The sequence below is a fragment of the Talpa europaea genome (assembly GCF_964194135.1).
Source record: "Talpa europaea genome assembly, chromosome: 5".
Lineage (NCBI taxonomy): Eukaryota > Metazoa > Chordata > Mammalia > Eulipotyphla > Talpidae > Talpa > Talpa europaea.
Window position 1 is genome coordinate 55,090,416 of NC_140071.1, and position 14,261 is coordinate 55,104,676.

General features: G+C 34.4%; 1 protein-coding gene across 1 annotated transcript in view; it reads left to right on the top strand.

Moving 5' to 3' along the window:
* Positions 1-14,261, top strand: part of ADAMTS6 (ADAM metallopeptidase with thrombospondin type 1 motif 6) — a gene marked incomplete at both ends in the record, with an annotated part of 225,092 nt that overhangs the window by 74,018 nt on the left and 136,813 nt on the right. Inside the window, 2 exons of the mRNA XM_084234291.1 lie at positions 6,521-6,564; positions 10,621-10,726. Of these exons, the coding sequence (XP_084090417.1) occupies positions 6,521-6,564; positions 10,621-10,726 (150 nt within the window). The remainder of the gene's footprint in view (positions 1-6,520; positions 6,565-10,620; positions 10,727-14,261) is intronic.

The window sequence follows — 14,261 nt, forward strand, 5'->3', positions numbered from 1 at the left end:
ATCAGTGTTATAGTAACAGATACTCAACTAACCTCTCTTGCTTAATCAATCCAACCTTAGAATTTAGGGTTAAGGAAATGATAATGTATGCTTTATGTAGATTTCCTACAATAATGTTCCCTGGTACTTTTTCATCTTCTTTGGGGCCTTTATTACTCTCTTCATGAAAAGAAAACAAAGTACCACAGTGATAAGTTACTGTTTTTTTAACTAAATTCAGAATCCACAAAACATTTTCTCATATTTCAGCTTTTCTCTCACTTCTTCAGACTCCAGTGTGTTTCCTAGCCTAGCCTGCAGTTTAGTCCAAAGGTCTAAGTTTAGGGGCTTCTGCGACCTCTGACTTGGTCAGGATATAGTTGAGAATGATTAAGTATTCTAAAAATGGACAATAGGAACTCCTTTTCTTCAGTATCTCCTTTCTTCAATTTGTATGATACCAAGATAAGTCCTAAAAGCACATCGAATTCCTTGGATTACTTTTCTTTGTTCAATTTTTCCTAAATTGGCTCAGTTTTAGGGGAAAATAAGTCAACACCTTAGTAGGGTAGAGAAGAGTTGGTAGGATATAGAATGAATGTGATATGAAGTAAAAATGAGAAAGGAACAGAAGGGGGTACAGTGTAGAGTCTGTGAGGATTATTATGGTATAATGTTGAAAAACAAATGTGTAAAGGTAAATTTGAGAAGACTGGGAGATAAATACAGGAGCTGAAATAAGTAGGTTTATACTTGGTCTGATTTGAGAAATTATGTTAAAGTGTAGTATAACTTAATTTACATAATGTCACAAGTTTCTTACCATGTGTGGAAATGGGCTGTTAAGAGAATAGCTTGTAGGATAGGAAAGAATCAGCAATTGACCCCCCCCCAAAAGGGATAAAATTAGGATGAGAGAAGTCTGGAATAAGAACATATAGAAAAAGAGAAATTTAAAAAGGTAAAATGTAAAACAAAAATAAATTTTTAAAAATATGAAAGCAACCTAACTAAAGCAATTTTTGATTTTTTTTAAATCAGATTTCCTTTTTTAAAAAATGTGTATTTATTTATTTTTGCATACAAGAGCTGGGGTACAGGCCAGAGGTGTGTGGGGGGGCGGTGAGAGGATTCACTAGAGACAGAGTGGGAACGGAAAGGGTGGATTGACTGAAATACACTGCTGAGGGGGGCAGTGGGCAAATCACGAGAGGTCTGCTGCTCCATGTGGGTAGCTCCCTCGCCTGTGATCCAACTCTTGCTGTAGTGGCTGCAGATCGCTTCATAGGTTGTGTCTTAACGCCTTGCACCACCAGGTAGGCCCAGTTTTTAATTTTTTAATGTGTGAAATAATTACCTTTCAGTTATACAAACATTTTTTTATGCAGAGGTAACACGATGTTGAGTAAGCACAGCCAATCAAGGTATGGAAATACTTGTATTAATCAATTCTATATTGAAGTGGAAATCAAAGAAGTTTACCTTGAACAGAATTTGAGATTTTTTTAAGATTTATCATTCCCAATTTTGATTTAAATACAACTTGATTCTATATTTTATAATTCATTGATAAGATTGTATAAAGTTTTTACTTCATTGCGGAAGTCTTCCTCTTGCTTACAATCACAATAGGAAACTAAAGAAGATAAATCTTTTCAAAGTGTGTATTCTGGTGGATGTAGCCACATGGAAATTTTTTTCCTTATTATTGTATCAGTTCTTTCTTCCATGTCAGGAAAATTTTGTTTTTTCAAATTGACACAAAATAGTTCACACTACTTGTTTCCGAAACTTGATGCCATCCCAACCATTTGTTATTTAGGTAATCTGTTTACACTTTTCATGAAAAATGCAGTCAGAATGTACATAGACATATTTTAGGGACAGAATTCTGTTGTATTTATCTGGCACCATGACCCTCTGAGCCAATCAATGGACACACAGACAAATCTCAGATACTTTACATAACTGTACAGCCTACAATTTCCTGATTTTTTCATGTGTTCATGCAGAATGGAGGAGTGCCTCTGAAATGTTTTGACCAATCTACAGATTTGAAATACATTTTTAACATTCATTACACACTCGTTAGGCTAATTATTTCTTGTGTGATCATCAGAGGCATAGCTGAAACTCTTTTTTTTTTTTTTTAAAGATTTATTTATTTATGCATACAAGAGCTGGGGTACAGGCCAGAGATGCGGGGAGTGAGAGGATTCACCAGAGAAAGTGGGAAACAGAACAGGCAGACTAACTGAAATACACTGCTGAAGGGAGCAGCAGGCAAGGCAGGAGAGGTTGTTCCCCGGCCAGCCGAGAATTAAACTTGTGCTGCAGAGATTTCAGATTGCTTCGTGGTGCAGTGCTTAACCCCTTGTGCTACCAGGGAGGCCCTGAAATACTTTCTAATTGAATGTTGGTTATATTGACATGCATAATAGAATAAGAATCATATTTTCTCTACTTTCCCACCTCTTTCTTGTATACTCACCTTTATTTTTCCAGATTTATCATGTACAAACTCAGTCTGAGTCACACTCATATAAATATGCTTTAAAATAAAACAAAACAGGGACTCCCTGGTGGTGCAAGGGGTTAAGACACAAGCTATGAAGCTATCTGCAGCCACGGCACCAAGAGTTCTATCCCCGGCCAGGGAGCTACTCACATGGAGCAGCAGACCTCCCCTGACTTGCCCACTGCTCCCCTCAGCAGTGTACTTCAGTCAATCTGCCTGTTCTGTTCCCCACCCTGTCTTTGGTGAATCCTCTCACACCCCACACCTCTGGCCTGTATCCCAGCTCTTGTATACATAAATAAATCTTTAAAAAAAATAAAATGAAACAAAACGAAGACTTTCTTACTATGCAAAGTATTTTCTAAGTTTCTTTTGCCTGTAGGAAAATGCAAATCTGGTTTGGTAGACAAGGTTTTTAGTAATCTGTTCCCACCCCCACCACCAACTATTTAAATTCATTTTCTGCTATTTCTGTCAATGTTTCAGTCTCAGGACTTCTCATAGTTCCCTGCATATGCCATGCCCTTTCTAGTCTCTGTTCCTCTGATTATTTAGTTCTTTACCTAGATTGCCTTTATTTTTCTATTTTGTCTGAATAAGCCTTTAAAATCTGTTTCAGATGTTATGGTCTTATATGAATCTGTTTTCTATTGTAGAATCACTCCTTCCCCTATATTCCCATAGTGCTTTGTATATAACTTGACTGTGGCAATAATCATCACTATATAGTCAGATAAAGACAAGCTGAAAAATAACCCTTGATAGCTGACTACAGAACTGAAACACCAAAGGGGCACGGGGTGGGAGAGGGGACCAAACCAAGAGGTAAGGAAGTACAGTGGCCTATGGTGGTGGAATATGGGTCAGTTGGTGGTGGGTGCACTATGGTCGTGATACCTGATGGGGGTACTCTAATGTTACCTCAATTAAAAATAAATGACTAGGGCTTCCCCGGTGGCGCAGCGGTTGAGCTCTGGATTGCGAAGCTGCCCGCGGCCTCTGCCGCGCCGGTTCGATCCCCGGCTGCTCCCCGGCCACCGGAGGAGGGTTCCACATGGCGTGCAGACCTCTCCTGCCACCCGCTGCTCCCCTCAGCAGTGTACTTCGGTCCTTCTGCCTGCTCTGCTCCCTGCTCTGGCTCTGGTGAATTCTCTCACCCTCCCATGCTTCTGACTGTACCCAGTGCATGTATAAACGAACAAACAAACAAACAAATAAATAAATAAAACATGCCTCTATTTAAAAAAAAAAATGACTAAAAATAATCATCATTATAATAGTTAACAAATATTGGTTCTATTGTTTACAAATTTAGCTTTTTTTTTTTACAAGTATTTTGTTTAGCCTTCTTTCCACATGATTTTGTAACTTGTATGCTTATGCATCTTTTCCTAAATAAATCAAGCTAACTTATTTGTCATCTTTAGATTCTAGTATATGGAACTACCCTGGAGCATAAGATAGGTGCTCAGCAAATCCATGTATGACAGAATAACCATAAAAGATTGTGCTCTAGAGTATTTGGTATTAAGATAATGCATAGATCATAGTTGCTCCCTATGAGTTTGAATAGAGAAGGATACAGTGTGAATAGAAAGCAAAAATCACAAGGAAATGGCATGTCTTTTCTCTATAGAAACTCTATAGATATATTAGAGTATTTGGGAAAGCTGGAGAAAATGCAAATAGAATTATTTTAGCCTAAGAATCTTTAGCTTGTATTGTTGGTTAATGTAAATGTAAATGTAAAAAAATAATTGGTTAATTATTAGGTTAATGCATTTGTGAAAAGAGGAAATAATAGTTATTGTTACATCATTAATGTAACATAAAAGATGTAGGCAATATAAGAACAATGAAGGGAGAGGAGAAAGAACTGCTGTTTGAAAAATGATGTACCACTTTTCACATTTAAACTTGATACCTAAAATATCTTATCATAAATTTAAGTAGCTGTCATAGTGTATACACACGGCATGTTTAGCTTATTCAATCATAAAAATTGTTCTCAGTATAACCTAATTGACTAAATCAGTCCTCATTGTCAAAGTACTCAGCTAAGTATGACTTACTGTCTGTCCATAACAGAACTGACTTCATTTTTTAGATCAAATCAATATGTTAATACACTCCATCATAACCATCTCACTTCTGAATTGCATTTGTGAGATAGACATATAGATTAATTTATAAACTTCCAGACAGACAGGCAAAAAGGCAGAGTTTTGCTGCGATGAAATAAGCAGCAACCCCTTCAAGTTTTCTTGCTTGGCTTGTGAGGGATGTCCCGGAGATCAATGCATGTTTGAATTGTCCTTTTGCCTCATGCTCTGGAGACTTTTATATTTGGGGGCAGGCAGTGCACCATAACACAGTTGGGGATGTGTGAGAAGTATGCTTTCTTTTTTTGTAACATAGAAACAGTGCGATCATGAAAGGCAAGAGAGGAAAGTATAACTGCAAGGTTGCAGGTGCACTCCTCGGCAGATCAGTTTTAGGAAAGGGAACACATGGAAGCTGAGGATTTGGGGATAGATTCCATGCAGACATTTGTATTTACATTACCTATGGAATGTCTTTGTTTACATTTTCTTCAAGACTGCTGATATGGTTGTGTCTATGTAATGTCAGAGACATTATACATGATCATAAGATAAATCAATTTTGGCAGTTCGAATATACTTTCTGATATGTTGGTGAGTACACCAGGATATTCTCTTTAACTGACATTCCAGAGTGTACCGGACTCTGCCAGCCATGGTTTATCGGTTACAAGAGAATGGAGGGAATGAGTATGTGAATGATCAAAAGAGAAAGTTATGTGAAAAGGGAAGAAATCCCTTTCCTTAAATGTAAAAGTGAATAGGATGATGAATTGGAACTTCTGAAAACTGGTAAAAAGGATTTCCAGGGCTTTTAGTAAGTTCAACCACAGAGTGGTATGGCTAGTTGTAATATTTGATTCCTTAATTACGTTTTGAGCTGATGAACAAGAATAGGGTTAACTACTAACCCCCATTGCTGGTAATATTGACTAACCATTATTTACATACAATAGAAGAGAAATTTTACATCTCAGATTTTCTTATAGTTTGTGAAATTGTATTTTTTATCTGAAAAGTTTTACATTTTTAGCATAAAACATAGGCAAATAAAAAATGTTTAGTCTTTTTAAATTTATTTTTATTTTCACTTTAGAAACTCAGAATGCTTGGAAAACATCCTTATAAAAATGCTTTGATGTTTACCATCATTATTGATTTAGCACTGTAAGTGATAAGCAATGTATTTAAAAAATATGCAGTATTATTTTAAGGACTCTACCTTTTGTATGGATTTCTAATTCAGTATAACATTAAAATTTAGTCTGACCTATACTAGGAGAGTTTTCTGTTGAACTATATGCTTGGCTGTTTGTAAAATCACTTAATAGTATTTATGTTTTAAACCATACTACATTGCTGGTATATAACTAGGGAAAAAAATTTTATTCCCATTGCTGTTTTGGTGTGTGTGTTTTTTTTTTTGTTTGTTTTGTTTTTTTGTTTTTTAATGCAAGAACCTGTGTTAGAGTTAAAGGAACTCCAAATAATGCTTGTAGCTCTGAATACAAATAGTCTGTGGTTATAATAAAAATATATTCCAGCAGGTTCAAAAGAGATTGGGAATAAAAAGCCACCCATCTACTTTTTGTAGAAGCAGTAGCAATCTGCAGACAAGCTATTTTAGCTTCAAAACAGTAGAGTAGATGGTTTTATGGAAGCTGAAATTACAAAAATCCACTTTAACCTTTCTTTCTTACTGGCAGGTGTCCCATTGGCTTGCAGCCAGAGGCTGCGAGTCTAGTGCAGCCGGCATGTCCCCCAGAGTGCTGAAAATGCCCACACTCCAGCTGGCTGCTCATAATTGCAATGATTGTGGTCTGACAACCAGAGCTTCAGGGGAAAAAAAAGTGATGAATGTATGAAGATATTTTACAAATTTGATCAGATTACAAATTTCATCTCTTTTTTCTCTCTATAGATATGATATCTGCACTTATAAAAATAAGCCCTGTGGAACACTGGGTAAGTTTTTTAAAAACATTTTTTTATAAAGTGAGTATAGTTCAGATTGTCTTTTTGGTCCAATGGCCTTACTCTTTATTATTTAATTTGGTCATTTTCCTTTCTGGCACATCTGAAATTACCCCTACAAACTGTTAAACTTGACCTTTTGTGGATATGTCACTTACCAGGAAACATGTATATTATATAGGTTTCTTCTTTTCCCCCCCTGGCAAGTAGCTGATGATTAAATTACTTAGAATATGATTCAAAATCATCAAACAATAATGATATTATCCATCTCTGTAATGTATTTTCCAAAATGCCAAGAAATTTGAGAACAAATAAAAGTGACCATGCTCTTCAACTCTCAGATTAGAAAAGGAAAAGAAAATAAAACTTTGAGGATACTTAAAAGTGAGGCATTAACAGTGGTACTTCCTTAGGTATAATTTTGTGAAAAGAGTATTTTCCCATGAATGAAGACAGTATTGGAAAGTCTTGGTACCTACAGACACAAGCAGAAAAATTCTTGTAAAATATTATAGCCAGAGGTGGAAGGAGAGAATAGAATTATCTCTCTTGTGCTCCTTATTTATAATTTTTTAAAAAAACATTTCTGTAGTATTGTAGAATTTAAAAAAAAAATCAAATTTTGTTACAGAGCATAACTTCATATTGGTTGAGTTAATTACAAATACAAATGGGGAAAGACAGTAGCTGTCCAGTAGATTGGATTATTCAGCAACTTGAGTTATTTTAAGAAACTGGACATTTTTCTATGATAATTTTTTTAATGTCTCTCAGTTGGTTCTGAGGTGGGAGAAAAGGTGATTCCTGACTTTCTGGGAGAGTTCAGTGAAACATCTCTTAAGAGATGAAAATTTTTCTCTGATTTTACCTGCCTTCTCAGGCTTCTTTTATCCTGTTTCCCTCAGAATTTATTGCCAAAGAAGAAATGCTAATTAACCAGTGATTTAGTGTTATAGTGAAGAAGTTTTAGTTTAAAAGCATAGCAGAGAAAGCTTTCTTTGCTGAGAACGTTCACATCTAAAAGATTTTTCTCCATAGTATTTTAGGTTAATATGAACAACATAATCCCTTAGAAGGAATCCTGACCTGAAAACTAACAGCTGGCTTTGACATGTTTCAGTGAATTACCTTTTAGAGATTTTTTTTTTAGCTTCTTTGTTCCTCCGTTTCTTACCCATGAAATATGAATATGATCTGCCCTTTTGCTACAAAGTTATTGTGAAAGTCTTTTAAGGAAAAAATAGGGTGCTTATTAGGGCGTACTGTAAAAATGAAATGTAGAAATTAATTATACTGTTTAAATTATCCCCACTTTCATTGTTCAAATTCTCAAAGTGCTTGATGAATTTTAAATACAATAGTGAGCTTCAAAGAAGGTACAGGTAGGGCTTGTATTTTTCTCAAGTATTTGAATTTTGAGAAAATATATTTGTGTATAGATATATATATGTGTATATATATATATACCTACAAATAATCTATCCTGCTTTTTCAAGGTAGATTATTTACACTGAAATATGTTCTTCACTAGGACCTTAGTAATTACATTCCTTAGTACTTTTGTTGTCACTTTTGCTGAAGGAAATTTGTTTTATTTTACTATACTAGTTCTCCTTTTATTGATTTTTTAAAATAAATTGTGTTCCAATTATAATAGTTTATTAATTTTTAAAATCAATACATTTATAGTTGGGTACATATCAATGTATTCTAAATCTCAATATAAATTATCTTTCAGGCTATAAGCCACTATAAATTATTTTTTATACCATCTCTTACAGTGAAATGGGCTGCATATATATATACACACACACACACACACACACATATACACACACATACATATGTTGACCTCCATATATGGACAATTTCTTAGCAGTGCAGAATTGATCAAGCTTTTTTCCTTTTGAATTGTCATCCTGGAAATTTGCATGCTATTTTGTGCTGATTCTTGCACATTCTTTTGCTTAGTACCTGTGATTACCAATTGTAACATGGCTAAATAGATTTAATGGTACAAACTGTTGCCATCAAACTGAGGAAATCTAAATGACCCAAATAGTAACCAAATTCCTATTAACACAATCACACATAAGAACTTTGACAGCTTCAGTCTTATAGGAATACAGAAAATGGTGGGGGTGGAGTATGAAAAATACATTAGCATCTGATGATACTATTCTTTCATTTTAGTTAAGATTTACCTTTATGTCATTTACCTTTATCAGCCAGTAGTTTTATTTCCCAACTCTATTCTTTCTTAAATTCTTTTAGTAGAGCTAATAATTTTGTATCCTGTTGCATAATTAAATCTGTACTTGAAAAAATAAAAATGCAGCCACATAGCACATAATAAAAAAATAACAACAAACTAAAACCTACCCATGGAATAATATATTTTGGGAAAAATAAGGAATGTTAATTTAACAATGATTATTCTTAGTAATTTTTTTAAGTCAAATTTTGTAAAGTTTAAAGTAGGAACAATATTCAAAGAGAGTGACTTTGTTCTTTTCGTATCATGGACCATATTGAACCCAGTATCTTAAAGTCAGATTAGGTACTACAATTTTTTTGGTATTCTCTGTCTCTTTCTCATTGGTATATGGAAATAACATTGATTAGCCAAAAAAATTAAGTCACGTTGCCCCAATTTGTCCTTCTGTTACCTTCCTCTTCAGGGCGCAATACTTCTGCGTTGAGTGAAAGGGCAGGTTTATCACTACTGTTTATAACACTGTGAGGCAGAAATCAACCCGTTCTCCAACTCTTGCCCTTTCCACAAAAAATAATAGGAAAAATAAATGATCTCTTAGTATATCCAACACTAACCTGAACTCTGTTCCAGTGTGGTTATTATGTTGATATTTTAATAGAAGACACAGAGAAACATAATTTCTAGACCTTTCTTGTTAATAAAAAATATGAATGGAATAGCTCTTACTGTTCCAAATTAGTGCAAATAGGAAATTGTACCTAGCACAGAACATTGCTTATTACACTCAATAAATATTCATTGAATTGGATTGAAATCATGTTTGATTGAGATGGTAATTAATATTTGGGTGACAGTAATAGACTATTACCATTTAAAATGTTTTTCCTATTTTCACTTAAAATTTTCAAAAATAGCTTTCACCCTTAAGTGTGTTAATTGTATTTGGCACCATTTCTTATAAGGAATGATATTTTACCTTTCACCCAAGAATTCATTTTTCTAAGTACTGTTTTAAAATTATGTACTAATTCCAGAGCATGATATTCATTTGGAATTAAATACTAAAGTTTTTACATACTAAATTCTCAGGAGAAGAATACCTTGAGTAACATAACATTTCACAAGAGTCAGCGAATTAACACCATAGTTTTTACTTTATTAGTAAAACTCTAATGCATTGAAGGGGATGGGAGTGGTGGACTACACTGAATGTGTGAATGACTTTCCTGCCTAAAGAAATTGTTGCATCACTATGAGGACTACTTGGAGAAGATTAAAAAATGCAAAAACCTCCCATCTTTAGGAGTTCTCCTTTTTCTCTTTTGAATCATTCATTTTTGTTTGTACAAAAATATCATTAAAAAAAACGTTTGGGATTCCCTTTTTTTTTTTTTTTTTGGTAACTAAAAAGTTGCTTGTATATTTTTATGAACCCACTAAACTTAAACAGATCTCTTTAGAAAAATAATGTGGATATATTTTGCTTTCTACAGCCTGAAGAATGTTAAAATAGAAATGCTTTCTTGAATTCCCTCTTCTGGCTCAAGTTACTAGGTGGTCCCAAGTTACCAGAAGTAAAATTTATAAATCTAACCCCTAGTCTAGACATTTTCCAGCACTGACTGCAGTTCAAAAAATATTAATGTCTAGCCGGCAAAGTGAAACTCCCCCCAGTGATTTTGCAAATGACTAGAAAGTTAACCTTTTGCCAACTGCTCCTTCTGTGCATGGAGGTTATTAAAAAGAATCCAGGCATTTATATGTATGGGCTTTTTAAGACTGAAACACCTTGGCTTGACCCTTTGTGTCTCCTTCTGTTTATTCAGGCTTGGCCTCTGTGGCTGGAATGTGTGAGCCTGAAAGGAGCTGCAGCATTAATGAAGACATTGGCCTGGGTTCAGCTTTTACCATTGCACATGAGATTGGTCACAAGTGAGTGAGTTTAAGAAAATCAAAATAAATTTTAGAACCCCACTTTTGAACAACTCGTAACTACTGTGTGGAACGCCTGTTCTCAACCATATTTTATTGCTTTTTTGTCTGAATTCAATAGAAAATGTTATCATTTGGGGTATTGGGATAAATCATCTTAAGAACCGGAGACTGGTTAAATAATCTGATTCAATGACTAGTAACCTTAGAGTGGTGAATGCAACACCTTAAATTTTGTTGTATACATTTGAAATAATTTAGCTATAGCATGATCTACTCAATACCCAGTTCTTCAAAGTCAAATTTTTAAAATGATCTTTTATTTTCTCAAGTGATAGTATATATTTATATTAAAATCACCATTGACACAACTACCATAAAATGTACTTTGAGTTTTCACTCTTCATTCTACTATGAGCATACCTTTCAGGATGTACAATAATTACTATAAAACTTTTATTTTCAGATGTGCTAGTAGGTCACGAAAAAAAAAAATAACACCTGATTTACAGGAGTAGTAAGCTGTCATCCTCACTACTTATAGAAGATTCTAGAGTTTTTAATAATGTTTAAAAAATAAATCTTTGCCAAAATTTATCCTATGACTTCCTCCTTCCCCACCCTTCAATAGCAATAAAACTCTTTATTTCTAACAATAGGCAATAGTAAATATAAAAGCCTGCTTGTGTGAAGGAAAAATTTGAAAACTATAAAAGCATAGTCAAACTTTTGGAACTAAAATAAGCAGTTTATTTGCAAGAACTCCTAACATTTGTATGATTTAAGTTTTACAATTTGCTTTTTTGGTAGAGAGCTGGATGGGGGAGATGGTCAAATAAAAGTGTTTATTATACTCTTGCCTCAGAAGTAATTCCTGAAGTAAATCTGTAGTTCAGCTTTTTGTACCCCCTTCAAAATGGAGAGTAAAATTAGGTCAGGCTGTTGTGTTACTTTACATTATTTTGAAAATTGCAGTTCAAATTTTATCAAATTAGTATTGATTTATGTTAAATTCGAGTATCCAGCAAATTTCAAACTTGACTCATACATGGGGAAGTCAGTATTACACTTTTAATGAAGTCTTAAAAATATTGGTATTCTTGTTTCCATTGCAATAAACAGCAGGGGAACAAAAGGGAAAACCCCTCTTAACCAGGCAGTTTATCTTCAACTCACTTAAAAATCTGGCTCATTAATGACTGTCATAATCTTATGAAACCAGACTGAATTTAATAGGTTCTGTTGGATTCAATTAAATTGAAAGGTTAGGACAAGTAACATACAACGGATGAATAATGTGTGTATGAAAGCACTATTACCTCATGCAGTCACAAGTTAATGTCAACATATGCATTCTAAGTCCCATACTTGAATGTACTTAAGTAACCAACGTGAGGGTTTATCTCTTTCTGTGTCTTTTATTAAGATTCTAACTCAGCTACTCTCAGGCTTCCTAAATTTTTTTGTTGGCCTTATGGGTAATTCCTTTGATTCTTCCTGAGATGAATGGCTTGTATTGTGTGTAGAAGAATTGGAAAAGAAAAGTAAAATATACCTCTTAAGATTTATGTGCCTTGGGCCTCCCCGTTGGCGCAGCAGTTGAGCGCTGCGTCGAATAAATAAATAAATAAATAAATAAATAAATAAATAAAACAAATAAATAAATAAATAAATAATAAAAAAGATTTATGTGCCTTGAAGTAACTTTATTTCGGACCTAATTCTTGTTTGATATTATAACTATTAAAAATTATAGGCAAAATCCACAAAATCTTTATATTGAGAACCTAAAGAAATTATTCCTTCCAAAATGTTATTTGACAGATTAAAACTCCTCTTAGCTTTCTTTTCATGTCTTGTCATTACTATGTCCCTGTATCCCCAACCCCTTTCTGCCAGACAATTAGACAGGATGTATTTAACATACTATCTTTTTCATTATGGCAACAAATTACCATTTGGTCTAGGGAAATCAATTTAGTGGTTCAAGATCCCTTTACTTCCTTTTAAGATGTTAGCATTGATCTTTGAGGATCTTAGCAAATCAACTCTGGCAAAATCTGTGCCATCATTAAAGTACAGCATTCACTATCTCCTGGAAACAAAGTAATAGCCATGGTAAATATCAAACATACTTTCCAGATAAAGTATAATAAATATTTATTCGTTTACTGATTCATTTATTTATTTAAATTTATATATTTTAAGAAAGGGGTGAAGCACAGGGCCTTTTTTTTGTAGAAGAACTGGGGTGTAGGCTCAGAGGTGGGGGTGGTGGTAGTGAGAGGATTCACTAGAGACAGAGTGGGGTGCAGAATAGTCAGATCTACTGAAATACACTGCTGAGGGGAGCAGCAGGAAAGACAGGAGAGGTCTGTTGTACCTTCTGGGTCAGCTCCCTGGCAAGGAATGGAACTCAGGCAGTTGTGGTGATAGTGCTGACTAGGCCACCAGGGAGGTCCCATAATAATTTTTTTTTACTCTTATTGTTTAGTGGAATCAATGCTAAGTGAGCTAATAATATCTTCAGATTTATCATAGTTAAGAATATTTATTACCATGAATTACTAAGAAGTAATTCATGAGTCACTAAACTGAATATTTTCTACCATTCTTTAAATTGTGTAGCATGGGTGTAACATCTGATGTTTACTTATGTCGGGGTATAATATATGTTTTAAACAAACATGGGTGGGATAACTTTTTTTTTCTGCAAGGAATTAGTGACCACTTTTCTCCATGCTTTTGTGAAAATGATAAATTTGTTTTCTTGTGAAATGAAAAATTGAGGTTTATGCTATACTTAAATGACATCTAATTTTAATGTAGGCTATGAACAAATAGAACTTAATGAAATTTTATAGAGAAGAATGTTCTTAGAATGATTTTAAAATTTATTATATAGTTATCATAGGTTCAGAAGTTGGAAAAATTATGATGTTGAAGAGGGGTGACAAGAATTCATTCAGGTACCTAGTACCTTGATTGAGAAAGCTATCTAATGTATTCACACTAAAGATGATCTTTTAAAAGATCTTACAATGTTCATATTTTTAGAGATGCATTTGAAATATGTGGGGCTGAGGTGACAGAACTTTTGAAATGTTTTTAAAAAGGGAAAGCAAGAATAGCACCATCTTGATATGTGAGTAGGAATTCATTATGCTTCTCTCTCCACTAGTGTATATACTTCATTTTTTTCCACAAAGAAAAACTTAGGTCCTAAGATTATAAATCTTTTAGGTATTCGAGACTTTAATAACTTTGTCTCGTGTTGGGTTTTTTTTTTTTAAGATTTATTTATTTATTCATACAAACACTGGGTACAGTCAGAAGCGTGGGAGGGTGAGAGAATTCTCCAGAGCCAGAGTGGGGAGCAGAACAGGCAGACTGACGAAACACTGCTGAGGGGAGCAGCGGGCACTGCAGGAGAGGTCTGTGTGCCATGTGGGACCCTCGCCAGCGGCCGGGGATCGAACTGGCACTGCAGAGGCTGCGGGCAGCCTCGCAGCCCAGTGCTCAATCACTGCGCCAC